This window comes from Ischnura elegans, chromosome 5, assembly GCF_921293095.1.
Source record: "Ischnura elegans chromosome 5, ioIscEleg1.1, whole genome shotgun sequence".
In the NCBI taxonomy this organism is placed as follows: domain Eukaryota; kingdom Metazoa; phylum Arthropoda; class Insecta; order Odonata; family Coenagrionidae; genus Ischnura; species Ischnura elegans.
The window spans coordinates 82,317,916-82,334,607 of record NC_060250.1 but is presented as its reverse complement, the minus strand read 5'-3'; the positions used below and the strand labels follow the sequence as shown (position 1 = coordinate 82,334,607).

At 40.1% G+C, this 16,692-nt stretch overlaps 1 protein-coding gene across 2 annotated transcripts in view; it reads left to right on the top strand.

Moving 5' to 3' along the window:
- Positions 1 to 10,941, top strand: part of LOC124159123 (protein piccolo-like) — a 795,703-nt gene extending 784,762 nt beyond the window's left edge. For both annotated transcript variants that reach the window (XM_046534695.1, XM_046534694.1), the window contains 2 exons: positions 5,256 to 5,653; positions 6,890 to 10,941. In XM_046534695.1, the coding sequence (XP_046390651.1) occupies positions 5,256 to 5,653; positions 6,890 to 9,928 (3,437 nt within the window). In that variant the 3' untranslated portion in view covers positions 9,929 to 10,941. The remainder of the gene's footprint in view (positions 1 to 5,255; positions 5,654 to 6,889) is intronic.
- Positions 10,942 to 16,692: the final 5,751 nt, after the last annotated feature.

Genomic DNA, 16,692 nt, shown 5'->3' with positions numbered 1-16,692 from the left:
GCCGGGAAAACCTTGGATCCTTCACAATTATTTTCTTTATAAAGGAAACAATATAATGAAAATTAATGAATTTAAAAAATATTTCTTCGACTAATGAATTTTTTTCGATTTTGAAAAGTGTTAAAATTAGTTTAAAGCCCTCTACTTAGTACCCTGTTTTTTTTTTTCAAAACTTCTCCCCCTGATTTTGGACCCCGCCCCGTACAAAATTCGTGGCTAGCCTCGCTCGGGCCAAGGAATTCAAGGGTAAATATATACAAAAGCGATTTTTCTGTTTCTTCGCCAGCGACCAAGATTTAATTGACAAACTAACATATTGCGTGGTGGGTGTGATTGGATTTTTTCCGACGATACCGCTTCTTTACATGACACCTGTTTCGATTGGAAATTTTATTTTTGTTAAATTCAATGATCACGAAGAAGGGGGGACGTCAGAATTCTTTTAAAATGCATTAGTAAAAACCAAATTAGGTATGTCCATTTTCTATGACAATACTGAATTTCTATGTTGGCTTCGGCTTTTGGTTACTTTGCCCCCCAGCGGCGTTCTAGGGCCAGTGGCCTTATGTTAAGCGTAGTTCCAATTCAGTTCTTGCCAATATTCGTTCCAGTCATTGATTCCAAACTTGGGATATGCAGTGCTTGTCAACTGTGAGCTGATTCCCGTTCGGAAAGCTTTGCCAAGATGAGATTGTAAGGCTGGTCAGTGGTTCTTCATTCTTTCGACACGTGGGAAGAGCCGGGAAGGCCATAGTGTGAGGTCTTCCCATCGAATTTTCAGGAGTCGTGTAAGGTTTCCTCCTTTCCGGTCGCATTCCTCAGCGTTCTTTCTCAAAGTCCCTCGTTGTCCTCCTTCTCAGTGCGTCCGTTGGCAATCTGATGTGAGCCCCTCCCCCCTTGTCAACAATCACCTATACCTGAAAATTTCACCGCGGTACTGTTACCGAGTTAAAATTTTCATATTGAAGGTACTGGTGATTCTTGATAAGGATCTGCTGTGCAGTGTACGTACCCCGCATACCCCAACATTTCAAGAGAATAGTGTGATTTTTTAGCATACAATATATCAGTAGATAAAATAAGATAGTTCGTGCAGGATGATTTATGTCGTATTGTTTTAGGACGTAGTTTAATCTGCGAAGCGAGACCATCTTCAAATCCTTAAGCAGACGGTGCATTACTCCGTTAATATGGTATCACAACATTTTGCCCCTTTGGTTTCCATCGCGTTACCCACCCCATCATTTTTTTGCATTTCGATAAATGTTTCGTAATAAAAATGTTACACATAAATGATATACTTCCTATTTAAGCCCTTAAAAATGTAAATAATCACCGAAAATTGTGTTTTCAATTTTTTAAAATTTGCTAACGGAATGGCGTCGTGGTGAAATTACTCTGCGGATACACCCGGGTTTCTACTGCCGTAAAAAATGGCTTTAACCGTGGGATATTGATTGATAGCATCATTTAATAAGTTTTTGAGTTGACAGGGATGTTTAAAAAATAATGGTTATGATTTTGTGTCATATCAGTTAGTAGTAACATTTAACTTAATTGCTCACGCGGCCGTATTTCACCCGCAATGGAAGCTTCGGAATATTGAGGGGAATTCAAAGTGTATGCACACTTTCCATTGATTTTATTTCCTTATACTGATTTGAAATTACAGGAAAAAGGTGTGCAAGAGCTCCAGGTACCGTGGGTGTGTAACAACGTTTTCTTCAGTTGTTTTTCGTGTTTTTTTTTATACAATGACATGTGTGCTTGCTAAGTGCAGATAAAACAAATTTGAAAGGCTCTAGATTGGCCGTAAACTATGCGGAGCAATCATGCTTATCATGGATTGCGTGGCACCGTTTTCACCCTTGTGAATACCTCCCTTGACATCTCGGACGGTGGACCACGTTAAAGTCATAGCACATACAGCGCTGCTTGTTCACGAGATAAAAAAAAATAGAAAGGCAGTATTTTACGTCTTCTCAGTCACGTTGGCATTATCTTTTAAAGCTGGCTCAGTGTTCTTGGAATGCTGATTGGGTTATTTCTGGACTCTGATGTAATCAAAACTTAAAGCCAACTAAGTAATTCTTAATAGCCAGTGCCCTTCTAGTCGTCGGTAATTAAGAGGTATGATTGAGTACCGGACTGTTTAATTGATAACTCTTCGCTTTCCGTGACCTTTGGTTTAACATTTCTCAAACTGCTGTTTTCACTATCGTTGATAATGTTTTATTTGATAGTTCGCCATTTACTCATGATGTGTCTTCTTACAGAGTGATACCGAATTTTCGAATGACTAATTATTTAGGGTTTATTCACTCAGTGCGATTGCTTTCAGTCCCTCAGAATCAATAGTTATTTTAGGATTCGAAGTTTTTTCCTGGCATTTTTAACGATATGGTTTAAAAAACGAAGAGAGCTATCCTCTCAACCGTAAAATTTGCCACCGTTTCAACTGCTTAAGTTACAATGACAAAGGTGACCTCAAACCCTCTGAAGTTGTTGGTTGTACGTTCTGTGCCTGCTCTGAATTTCGTAACCCATCTTTCGCAAAACTCTAGTCCACATGTCCTCAGCGGTATATGGAAAACATGGTCGCGGATGAAAGCTCAAATCGTCCTCGTGAGTTTTTCTTCTTGAATCAGTCATTCTCAATCAGCCTGCTTCCTGTGTGTCTGTCTCTCGCCTTCAGCGAGGTGCAATCAGCGTGTGCTTCCTTCCCACGCTCTTTCGTTCGATAGCTTTCGCTATGTATTTCGGAGATAATCTTTCCCAGTTCTGGGAACGTTATCTTGCAAATGAAGTTGCCTCAGCGCCAATATTACCTGGAGATTAGCGAGAACCATCCGGCGCTGTGCTTCGAAAATGATTTTTTTCAGCTGATTTCCAATTTCTTGTCTTACTTCAGATGGTTATCGTTTTTGTTGAGAGGGATTACCATATTGGGTGGGAATGAGTTGTCCAATATTCGATTAAAATTCGGCTTGATAATAATTTTTTCTTGTCTTGGATAGTCTTTTTTTAGGATTCTTAGTAATGTCCCAATTTTTAACGTCGATTTAACTGAGATTTTGTCGGAAAACCAAGATTTTCATGGCTTTACGCCTAATTCTTTCCTAAAGGCTTGTGAGGCCTTTCATTATAATGATAAATAATTTTTTCTTCGTATAGATGATATTCCTTGTCAGGGAATGAAAGTGCTGGATTCTCAGCGTTTTTGTACCCACCAATTCCAACTCTTTGTGTGCACTCACACGTCTGTAACCTATTTTGATCCAGTGACAACACTGATGCCATATTCAATTAGTTTTTCTAGTTCATTTTTATTGAATATTTTTGTAAGACCTGGGGCGATGGCTTTGTGCGTTATTGCCCATGCATCTTGATTTACAAGCACGGAAAGCGAAAGATAATTTGCGTGAATTGCAAAAAATACGAAAAAAATATGCCAACCGGTGAGGAAACTTAAATGATTTAAATTTTTACCTTATTTTGTTGACCAAAAAAATCTGCTTTGGAAGCTATGTGAATTATGATGAATCTGCGAGTTAGTCGGTATATATATTGGGTTAGGACTTACATATATTTGCGATGTGATAGAGGCCCGAAAGATTGTTTTAGTCTGCATTGCATTCTCCCATCAGCAAATCTTTCCACATCTACATATTTCTTCTCTTTTGCATTCTTCTTTTCCTATTCCATGTATTTTACCAATTCCAGGTATTCTTTTTCTAAAATAAAGGGACAATTAACAATTACGCCTACTAAAAATTTTCTAGTTTTCCTCCGTGGGCTCTCTTCAAGGGTAGTTTGATAACTATGCCGGAGTTACTGGGCCCCCTTTCCTGTTACCGATTATTTCACGGTCTGTTGCAAGCCATAGTCTTCTTTACGGTGCCAGTGACCTCTCCTGGCAGTTCTCTCCTTTCCCGTGGACGGACGACCGCGTAAGTCCTGCTCTGTATTTTTCCTTTTCTGCGCATGAAAAATAATTATTAGCCACGAAGTTTTGTCCGCGAATTTACGGAGGTAGGTTTGCAACTGCGTGATTCAAATCAAATTTCAGCATATGTTTTCGCATATTGTAAATGAATGTTAGGAAGACTACATCCGTCAAATTTATGAAGCGAAATTAGGGTGCTGAGAATGTGGCATACTTCAATCCTTATATTTTTAAGTTCACACTTTTTACAGATATTCACAAGGTCGTTATACCCTTGATATACTAGCCTTCACTATTTGAGCCAAGCGTGGTGTCATTATTTTGTAACTAATTCGATTTGACATCAATTGCAGCATCGCTTTGCTACTAGCACACAAATGTGGACGGTGACGTGCCAAAAAATTGTCGTTATCATTACTCTTAACGCACGATTGTAATTGATTCTAATTGCAACGAATATTATACGAGTTACTTTGTCAAAAGGATATGTTAATAGTAACATTCATCACAATTTGTTCGTAGTTGTACTTAGCCAAGCATATGCAGGATGAGAACCTTTTATATAAGCGCGAATTTTCTCAGATAAGAAGCATAAAAAATTCTGTGGAAGTAACTGATTTGAAGTAAGCTCACCCAAAATGCTTCTGCAAAGTAATTCCTTCTGCCATGAAGTCCAAAAAATTAACAGCACTGCTGCTGGAAATTGTTCTCTCTAATGTATACACCCAGTGGCGTAGCCAGGAATTTCGTACTAAAACCAGAGGGGAAAATTTTGGAAAAACGGAGTACTAAGTAGGTTTTTAACGAATTTTTAGCACTTTTCGAAATAACAATAATAATAATCGAAAAAACTTCATTTGTATATTTATTCTTTTTCAGTATTTGGTTTTCTTTTATGAAGCAAAATATTTCGGGGAGGGGTCCAGACCCCCTGAACCTCCCATCGCTACGCCACTGACACCAGTGCCTTATAGATGCCTACAAACAAACTCAAAACCTGAACTCCCCCTTTCAGGGACTCATGTCTGCCTGAATTCGTGCTCATACCCAAATTAAGTAAGGTAACCCCATTCTAAGGCCTGCATCCACTCCAACGCTACCCTATCTTTTCGAAGGGGTTTTTTGTGGCAATTTTTTGGTTTTATGTGGCAGGCTCCAAACACAAACTGAGATTGTCTTGGGCTCCGATTGGAAAGAGTTTCGGTTTTCCATTTGATTGCAGGCTTCTAGTGCCTTCCTGATCGAACTGTACCAAATTCACCTATGTTCTATTCTAATTTTTTTATTTTTCTTATCTTGAAATTTTCAGTGATTCAATACAAGGAGGAGCCTGCATTGGAAAAGGAGCAGGTGGTGCGGGACGAGGAGGTGATAGAGGTGGGAGGAGGGAGCGGGTTGGAGGAAGCTGACGACGACTCCGAAGAAGAGGGAGAGTGGAAGTACGTGTCCGCAAAGCCTGGTGAAGGTGGTGCTGTGGTACCCGAAGCTATCTCTCCTGAGGCAGCCCTTCCCGACGAGACGTCTTGCTCTCCTGCCCTTCCTGAACAGGAACTTCTGGAGCAGCAACACTTATCCCCCTCAGCTTCTCCTGCTTTGCCTCCACGCCTGGAACACGGCACTGTAGAGACTGCCAAGGTGGAAGAGTTAGAAAGCAAGATTGATACCAGCGACCTCAAGGCTGAGCAGGCGATTGCAGATGACGATAAGGTTGGTTGTGATTATTATTGTGGGTACTCTTTTATTAACTACTTGACTAGTTCAGTTAAGTACAAAAATTCATTAGAAGATCACTTGCCTTGACTGGGATTGGAAACCACATCTCCCAAATTAATGCAATGTGCTTATCACTCCAGCTACCAGTGCATCTTCATCCATTCTAGGGTTTTGTTGGCTTTTAGGCACCAGATGGTATATACTGCCAGACATGCAATGCAATGCAATAGGGTAGCATATTTGTACTCATGGCAAGACAGTACAAGGGCCGAATCAGAATTTTTTTATGCCGAGACATTCACCATAGAAATAATTCAAGGAATTAACCTTGGACTATCCAGTAATGTACCTTTGCAAAGTCACTTTTAGTTGTGTACATTGTTTTGCATCTATGATCTTTCCCTGTGTTTTTTCCCCACTTCACATGAACTCGTGGGTGACTCCGTAAACATACACCTCTGGGCTAGTCAATGGTTAACATACCTAATATGTTCGCATGGCAGGCTGCTGTGAACGTACCTTTTCATCTTGCCTGCCATACGCTTAGCACTTTCACCGCATGCTACGGGTGGGTTTCCATAGAGTGCACCGCAGCAAAAGGGTTAATTCCGTAATTAATTATCCAGTGCAAGCCATGTGAATTGACGTGATCCGAGCTTCCATTGAGTAAAAACTTTTACTGGCCCATGTGCTCAGATGTAAGACTCGATTAAGCTTGGTCCCATCAGGTCCCATTGTTAACTCAGCTCCCTTCTACCACTGTATGTTGCCAAAGATTCAGCTACTCTTGAGTACCCCAAGGCTTTCCTGAACATGGAGGATACTACTAAGTTTCACAGGAATTACATCAAATGTTCTACGTGCTCTTTCCTCAATGAATCATGAATTGATCACCAATTTAATTTCAATTACACTATCTTTTATCTGTCCCTCTGGGGGATAGTTCCCAGAATAGCTTTTCAGGGACCAAAAATGTGACCCAGTATTTTCTGATTCACATGTATACTCCACTGTCCCTTTTTCTATAACACACCATTATAGATTTCCACCGATCATTGTTGATCAACCTGCATCATGACTGACATTTTTTCCTCCCTTGTTTTGAATCAGGCTTAAGTGAGATATTATGTGATTGTATAGGAAACATTTAATATTTTATAGTGGTGGGTGTGGTGGAATTATGCAATTTTTCTCAGGTCACTAATTTAAACCCTTTTTTCTTTCTCATAGTTCTGCCAAGATTTGGGCTTTGAGGTTGTGCAGAAGACCCATGTTGAAGAAGTCTGTGAGGCTGGTGTGTTAGAAAAGCCTGTTGAACAGGAGAAAGAATCCTTGGGTCTGCCTGAACTCGATCTCCTTGGAGGGAAGTCACCCCAGCATATTGAAGAAGAAACAGAAGACTCCACAATGGAGTCGAGACTGAATCCAGACGCTGCTGAATTTGTGCCTGTCTCTCCCACACAGCTTGTAAGCGTTGAAGCCTATCCGGTGGTAGATGACTTTGATACATTCAAGAAGGAGGCTGGTGAATGCCCAGGGGAGATTTCCGAAGATCCAACTACACCAAGGACCCCCAAGGCTTTCCTGAACATAGGGGTTAATGATGATGTTCTGTCTTCATCATTCGGTCATGGTACTCCTAAGCATGCAGATGTGTTCCAGGAAGAGTTGAATTCGAATGTTCCCGACCTAATGAGCTCTGGCAATGAATATCTCATGAATGATGATGACAAGGAGAACATCAGTCAGGAAGGGGAAGATAAGGAGAATATGTCTCAACAAATTACAGTGAGTGATGTTGACAGTGCTTTAAATCGTAGTTTTGAGGTGAGAGAAGAGCTTTCAAGTGGAAATGAGAAAATATCAGACTTCCTTGGTTCCCCAGTTAACTTTTCGGCTGCTGAAAGCAAAGATGAATCTGAAATTGTGTGTGAGACATCAGGTCGTGATGTGTTGTCTGAATTTGTTTCTGGAACCAGTGAGCCCGAGACATCTTTACACGAAGATGTCCCTTCAAATGAGATTTCGGCACTCCATGAAATTGTCAATGAGACTGCTGATCTAGCTGCACAAATTTCGCAGTCTGAAGAAGTTAGCTTTAACCAGTCCAATGATTTCATGCACTCTTCTCATGTGGAGGATTTTATGAAGCAACAAGATATTAAAGAAAATCAAAGCAAGGATGAAGAGCGTATAGAGGAGCACTTCCATATGGAATTTAGTCCAGTGAAACACACAATTCCTTCTGTTGAGCCTATGGAAGAGGCAGAGCTGGTGATGGTGCACCCAGAAACACCAGAAAATTTGGAACCAATTCCAAATTTGGAACCAATTCCCTCTCCTAATTTGCAGATCTGTCCGATGAAAATTGATGATTTGATGGAGTCTATTGAACCTGAAGTGAAGGAAGAACTTATCCATTCACAGTTTGTTGTGGAAGACTTCCAGAACAAGGAGCTTCGTGATGATTTGATGCTGGGTGACAGACAAGTAAATGTTCCAGTGGAAACGATGGAGCACATTCAGACACATGAGGCTGATATGGCAACTTTCAATGCAGAGCCGACTGTGAAGGTTGAACAAGAATTTGCTCCTGTAGATAATGTTGAACCAGCTTTGGAGCCAATCTGTAAAAGTCCAATTTTTCCCTCGAACGCAACCGAATTATCATCAATAATAGAAGGGAGTAAGTCTTTGTCCTTGGAAGAAAAAGTGCCTGCTGTGGAAATTGAGAAAATCGAGGATGAAATAATAGAATCTATCAATGCATCATCAGAGGTGGAAGTTGTACAAGAGATTATTCAAAGCTTTGAGAATGATATGTGCTCACCTATGTCGGAAAAAGTCACTTCAACGGAGCCTGCCGTAGATGAGTTCTCAGCTAAAGAACAGATTACATCGGAAGTAATTACTCCAGCCGATGTGTCTGGTAGTGAGCCATTGATTGAGGATCTTCCTAAGGAAACTGTGACTGAGAGCATTCCAGAAGATGTCAGCAAAGCAGCTGATATTGCCAGTGCTGCAGCAGTGGCTGCTGCTGTCGGGGTGGCTGTGACAGCTGCTGGTGTGGTCTCAAGTGCTAAGGCTGCACCTAAGAAGTCCACAACTGCTGATAAGAAGCCACTGTCAGACAAGAGTAAACCCTCTTCTGCAGCTGCAGCAAAACCAAGCACCAAAACCACCAAACCACCAGCAACTGCAGCATCCAAGACCACTGCAGCACCCAAAAAACCTGCAGCACCATCTACCAATAAGACTGCCCCTGTACCGGCTGCTAGGACTTCAACTGCTGAACGCAAGCCTCTGACATCCACTGCCAAGCCTGCTCCCACCAGCAAGCCATCTCCGGCATCTACCACATCTTTAGCTTCCAAGGCAAAAACCTTGGGAGCGAAGCCTTCAGCGGCGTCAACTACAAAGGCCGGTGCATTACCAAGGACTTCAGCTCCTCCTGGAAGACCTTCGACTGCTGCCCCCAAGACTTCTACCACCACTGCAGCTTCCAAACCAGCCCCAAGTAGGCCGACAACAGCTCCTGCTAAGACTGCAGAACCAAAAAAGATGACGAATGGGGATGCCAGCAAACCAGCATCAACAGCCACAACGAGAGTACCACCTATAAGGAAGCCTACAACAACCAGTACGACAGCCACCTCGAAAACTACTACTACTACCACCACCACCAGGGTTTCATTGTCAGCAAGGTCAGCAACCAGTAAAACTGCTGCAGACCCTGCAAAGACCTCAACCAAGCCAGCTGCTAGTGCAGTGAATGGAGCAGTACCAAAAACAGCCCCCAGAACATCACTAGCTCCCAAACCAGGTGCAGCCACAACGAAACCCAGTGCGCCTGCTGCAAAACCTAGTGCTGCTGCTACAGCCAGAACAAAATCATCGACCACCCCTCAGAAAACGACGCCTACTGCTCCAGGGATTGCCAAGAAGGCGAAAGAATCTGTGAACAAGCACATCTCGGCTACCCGTCTCTCTGGGGTTGGCCCTGCAAAACAGAGTGCCATCAGCAAAACAGAATCTCCCAAGAGCGCCACAAAGGCCATGACCAATGGAACTCCAGGGAAGAAACCAGAAGCAAAATCCAATTCCAAGGTTGTGGAAGCAGAAGAGAAGGAGCTGCGGATAAATGGGATCACTTTGGATTGCAACAACGAGAAGTTGGATGGGGTTGTGGCAATCGAGGATGATGTGCACGAAGCAAAGGAGCAGATGGTTTTGATGGGTGATGCATTAAGCATTGGCGAGGCTGTGTGAATGGATGGGTGGTATAAGGGGGCATACAGGAGCGGTAAGGTGAGAGTTGCATGACCTCTTCTTTCTACGTTGGGAAAAAGTCTGAGAAGGTCATGACTTTTCGTGCCGCTCTCGGCAGTCTCAAAATCTTCCAAGCATTTATGATAAAGGAAAAAGGGTTCACTATTCTCATTATTGCTTCAATTGTTGAGTTTTTATAATGTTGCTTACTTACTTTGTGGGGAATGGGGAGGGAGGGTTTTTAGTGGCCCTGTTTTCCCCTGTGCTTTTTTTATGGCATGCTGATAAACCCTTGGTGGAGCAACATGAAATAATGGGAGAGAGAATAAAAGAAGAGAGTGATGATCCTGAAATAAAGTTGTGTAACTTTTTTCTATTTCTAAGAGCTTTATTCGGGAAGTATCCCGCGATATTAATTTAATGCTTTATTTTGTTGGATATTTTGTTCATGCTATAGAATCTGGAAGTGCATATATATAATAAAAATTATGGTATCGTGAAGGATATCATTACACCTGTATCATTTGGTCGCCACTGATCTTCTCGCCACAGGGGTAACGGAAAAAAAGTGCCTGTGCTGTGATTTTTCATTTCCTCTGTCTTTATTTTAATGAAACATGGTTTCGTCTTTTATATATAAATATATTTAACAAGTAATACCAGAGGGACAGGAAGGAATCCTGGCTGAATTTAACGAGAAAGGAAGAATATTGCTTTTATAATATTTGTGCTTTTATCAGGATTGTTTTACTTAAAAAATTTAGTGCCAAGTGCCTTTATTTGATGGAGGCCACTTAAAAACATTTTAAATTGCCCCAATCTGTTCTGCACATAAGTATGCTTTGTAATTTTGTATATCTGTGTTTGAATATTGATCTGGTACTTGAAGCACTTGGAAATACATCAACAGAAGATAGAGCATTGCTGTACACGAGTAATGTTTTATGTACAGTACCTTTTTATGTGATAAATGATTTCTCATATAAAATGTAATAAAGTTTTTAAGAAAGCTATATTTAAGTGTACTCCATGATATCTGTTAAAGAGGTTCCTGTTGACACAATCTATCAAGCTTACGAAAGAAGGCCCACATTTTGGTGTACTAAGATGCCAAATTGAAGTTAGCAGATGGGAGGAGGCCACAATTTCTAAGGGCTTTATAATGCTATTGCATGGTGAGATGTTGTTCGTGCAAGCTGTAAGGTAACACCACCATTCCTCATGGGAAATGCTTTGAAGATGGACAAATCGCAATATCCTCCTGTGAGATGAGCTTGTGGGCCATTGTTCTTTTTTGAGGAAACTCAAAAACATTGATATGTACAAGAAAAAGCTCCATGGTGTTAACTTGGAAAAACTGGTTGTGGTGTATTTAGAAAATTTCATTTATAAATATCACCTTTACCACAGTGTTATTTATATTAAAAGTATTCTACCGGTCAACATCAGTTTGTAAGGAGATTTTTGGTATAATTCTAGCCATCTCCCATTCCATTACGGTCTGCCCCATTCTATTTGCCAGAATGCTCATTCCCTTTACCAATACATCCTATTCTCCCTCCCCCCTCAATGGTATTTAACATAGGTACCCCAAGGTTATGCCTCAAAATGACACCATTGAAAGTTCTTCCATGGTAACCTAGTGTGAAGAGATTACTCAGGATTAATACTAGTTAAATCATATTTTGATTTCTTATTCGTTACTTACCAACCTTCTAGGAAAACCTTTATGCGGAGAGTGAATTGAAGGCAAATTGGCATTTTTACAGAGAGTATTGCCATAAAGTTTGCGTAAAATAAATCCCCAGCCAGCCCCAGTACCCCAACCAGAATTTAAGCCATCGAGGTAATCTGGAATAAGGAAAGCAATTATTCTCAAGCAGTTTAAGGCTTTCCTCATGGGTTTCTTATAGCCACTCTAACAATCATTCAGATTAATGACAAAACGGAGGCCTATCTTTCATCTCCTCCCCAGATATTTTAATTGTTGCATCAATTCAGAGAATTCATTAAGGATTCATTCATTCATGTAGGAGAAAAGTTTGTATGTTTATAAAGATGACTATGATCATGAGAAATTCACGTTTTCAGATGAATAGCGATGCATCCTAGAGATATATCACAAAGAAAAAACCATTGCCACCCATAACTAAAAATGGAGAAATAATGGGGTTGGCACAGTTTCTTGACTCAAATCCTCACCCCTCTTCCCCGTTTTTAATTTCCCCACGTGTCTCTCTACCACCAAATTTGCCAGAATGCTAATTTTTTTTTACCCATTAATTTTAATAGTAAAACACGTGACTAAATACCTTTGGCTACAACCTCATTGCATTAGAAAGGCTTGCGCATTCCCATGACCTCTAGAGCCTCAATGTCAGGATTCATTTTCAATCATTTCCAGTAGGTCCACCCATGCCAGATAGGTCGAAACGTAGTCCATGTGATGGTTTTGTGTATGAAACACTTGGAATGGGATAAGCCGTGGATAATGTAAGAAATGATAAAAGAAATGGAGGAAAGTGGAAGAGCATATACAGAAAAAAGGGCAAAAGGATGCATATGCAAATAAATAATTGATTACGGTGAGAAACCAAGATGACGAGGAAGGTTTGGTGGATAAAACAGGGTGAGGAAATGGAAAAGTTTCAGAAGGAGAGGTAGGCGCGCTGTACAGTGAAGTCACTATCGGGTGGCAAAAGGGGGCAGGCCATGTCAAAAAAATCAAGCGAGAAGAAGTTCATATTAGATGGATGGAGTACGTGAAGGAATGGTATGATGGAAGAAACAGGCCCTAGAAATTGAATTTAAAGGAGGAATGAGCAGCAGAGGAAGATAATCTTGAGCCCTTCATGATATGAAGACTAGAAAAGCTGTGGGCATGGACAATATTACGTGTGAGCTTAAGAATCTAGGGAGCGATGGTAAGAGAAGCTTTTCTGAACTGGTACACAGGATCTATGTGGAGTGATGTTGGCCGGAGGATTTCGTGAAAACTGTTCTAATTCCACAACCAAAAAAGAAGGAAGCTGAAGAGTGAATTGTATGAGGCAAAGGTCGTACTGAGGATATCAACAGACAAATGGAGGTGAGGGTAAATGAGTATTAGGGCGAAGATCAGTTAGGGTTCAGAAAAGAAAAGTCAACTCAAGATGCCCTACCCTGATATGAAGCCCAGGAAAGCAGTGGGGGTGGAAGGTATCCCTTGTGAGCTGCAGAATAATCTAGGTTAGGATGGTAAGAGAAGGTTATTCGAACTAGTACGCAAGATCTATGAGGAAGGGTCTTGGCCGGAGGATTTCGCGACGGCGATCTTTATTCCACCACTAATAAAGAACAACGCTGCAGAATGCAGAGATTATAGGACATTGCGGCTAATATCACACAAAGTGAAAGTGGTACAGAGTACATATATTAAACAGACAAATGGAGACCAGGGCTAACGATTACTTGGCTAAGATCAGTTTGGATTTAGAAAATGAAAGTCAACTCAAGATGTAATTGTGGTAATGAGATCCCTAGTAGAGGGAAACCTAGAACATAAACAGGACATGAATGCCTGCTTCGTGGATTATGAAAAAGCATTTGATAGCTACTGACTACGTAAAGCTATCGATATTCTCAAAAAAATAGGCATCAATTGGAGAGATAAGAGACTCATTAGTATCTGCTGAAAGTCCAGACAGCAAAAGTGAGGGTGGCAGACGGAGAATGTATGTTGGCAAGCATTGGCAGACGAGTGAGCTAAGGCTGTCCACTATCCACATTGTTTTTTGATGTGTACCCTGAGGAGATGGTAAGGGAGGTGTGGGATGAATTGGAAGCTGGAGTATAAATGGGGGAAATGTTTATACCACTGAGATTCATGGATGATCACACCTTGATCAGCCAGCATAAGACTAGGCCATCAGAAGCAGCAGTCATCATCAGCCATACGTGTGTGCTGCTGATAATGACTTAGCAGTTGAAACATGTAGTATCAAAGTAAAACTTGTGGAAAAAGTACTGCATATCTTGTTTTCTTCAACCAATATGCATTATTTCCACTACATCTCCCGGGCCTAAGTCAATTTTATTTTAATTATTTTCATTTGCATATGAATTTAGGCACAAGAATCTATCCATTTGTAAATAGATATGCATGTAACCATAAAAAGACAACTTTCATTGTAAGTTTCTGAAAGAGTAACAATAAAATGTAATGGAAATGACAAAAAAATTTATTGTGACTAAAAATCTTAGGAGCCAAATCGTAACGAGAAATGTCACATGGGGTTTCTAGCACACTCCTCTCTGCAGAGCTTAAAAGAATTTTGCATCAAAACTTACAGTGATTTTTTAATCATATTTCAAATGAAAGCTTTAAAACTCCCCCTGGAAGCTTTAAAACTCAGCTAAAGGAAATTATACGTAGGTACTTAATTCAGAACTGCAACAAAAAATAGCCCAAATATAAGGCTGAGGTGCCTGGGACACCCAAAGCGACCCCTGCCAGGTTAAAGAGCCAATGAGAGAATTCATCTTTAAGTTCTAACAAAAAGCCGGTAAAGAGTCTGATCTGAAATGTAGGGCTTTACAGTGTGGAAATATAGAAACTTAAGAAGAGAGACAAAGGCATTTGAGGTGTGGGTGTAAATAAGACTGGAAAAGGGAGAAAAGGAACAGCAAAGTGCTGCATTTAACCCGTCAACGCCCACGGGTGCCATATGGCACCCAGTGCAGTGCTGACCCAATACTCCGGCAACTTATTTAATATGTGAATTTTAGCAAACACGTCGGTGCACATACTTAGTAGAAGGTTTCCTCCATTATTCAGTCAGTTTGAATTGTGTTCTTTGTGTTAAGTTCATATGTATCATATTTTTTAAAAGTGGAATATGTGTGAGTTTAAACAAAAACTTTGGGCGCTGACGGGTTAAGGGACGAGGGATGGAGACCTCTAGAGGAAACACAGCGGAGGAAGACTTTAGATGGGGTGAACACTAAGTGAAATGGGATGCTAACATCCATGTCAATGGGACGAGTGTTAGGTAAGCAAAGGAGGGGAATAGATAAGAATGATAAGGAGTAACCCTATAGTAAACTGAAGAGGGAGATCAATACAGGTCAAGGCTTTATGCAACTGCTTCATGGAAACTAACCTTAACTGGTAGGTAACTTTTGCTGGTCAAGTAAATAACCAAGCACTGGCACCCCTCTAGGTAACCTTTTTATATTAAGCAGACCAGGAAAGTATGTACATAATAATTTTTTCACATCACAGTTTAAGGAAAATTAAGGCTTTACATCAATTAAAATTTCCGACATACCTCCGGTGGCACCCAAAGCTGTTGCATGGGCCTGAATAAAGCTCTCATTACATCTCTATCAGCTTCAGCATCCCTTAATGCATTCCTCACAATGATATTAGTAACTGTTGAATTGAAGTCAGCATTAAAAACTACATAGAAATCAACTTCTACTTTAGGTCAAATGGTAAGTAAAGGTGGTAACTGTTCTATCATGACATTAAGCCCTATACATCAAAGCCACCATCTGCAATTCAAGGGATCCAAATTCTTACAAATATTGTGAGAGTGCACAGTCACAAGAAAATCAGAATCAAAGAAATCCAAGCATGAAACTTTTACCTCGATTGAACAACGTGCTATGCATAAGATTGGGAGTTACAAATTTCTAGTAATCAAAGAGTTAACTCACCTGAGAATAAGTTAAATAATAAAAATAACTATCTCAAGCCATCAATCACAAGGTAATAGACGGTTAAATACAAGATTTTGTAAATGTCTCTCTTCTCAAATCAACTTTGTAGTCAAGCAGCACAAAACTGAAAATTATGTATATATATATAAATTAAATTAAGCTGTATTAAGGTCAATGATAACAGGTATACCAACGTGCCAATTTTTTTAGGCCATGATAACTTATTCCATTCAGCTAAACCACGTTTCCATCAATTATTGAAAAACAGAGAGTAAACTGTGCCAATAGACTAAATGCAACATTTTTAGGGAGTTTGTAAACAACTATGGGAATAAACTCATTTGAACTGAACTTTAAAATATTGCAATTTACAAAAATTTGGTTCTTATTCACAAAATGCTCTAATGCGGACATTATCAAACCAAATTGATTCTCAATTGCAAAAGAAATAAAAAGGACTGATGGGCCAATTAATGAAGAAGGAAAAAGATAAAGGATAAGAATAAAGAGATAAATGCAACTCTGGAAGATGAAAGATTCTATAAGGCATGCCATGCCATGGTTGCCATAGTTGGTTCTTGAGGAAAGAATGAAAATTTACTAAGACTAAATTACCATGCACCACCATGTGTAACTACCTCAATTTTCAATGATTTAATTTTGAACAAATAATTAACCACAGCTTAAAATAAAACTCTCATTAATACAGTCCTTCATTCACAAGAACCACATGTCTTTTGAAAAAAACTCTCATTTTCATAACTATAACACCAGATCAAATGAACTCATCCATCTAAAAAGCCATAGAACAGCTAAAAGACTGAAAAGTTTAAATCACCAAGGATTCAACATTTAGAACAAACTGCCATCTGCAATAAAAGATCTAGAATATCAGAAATTCAAATTATCCGTAAAAAATATCCTGAGAAAACATTTGTTCTATGATGTAAAAGAATATATGAACTGTGTCTTTTAAGATTTATCTTTGCATACTGTTCTTAACCAAAATGACCTTCTTGTTGTACAGTACACTCCCGATTATCCGGGGTAATGATGGGGAG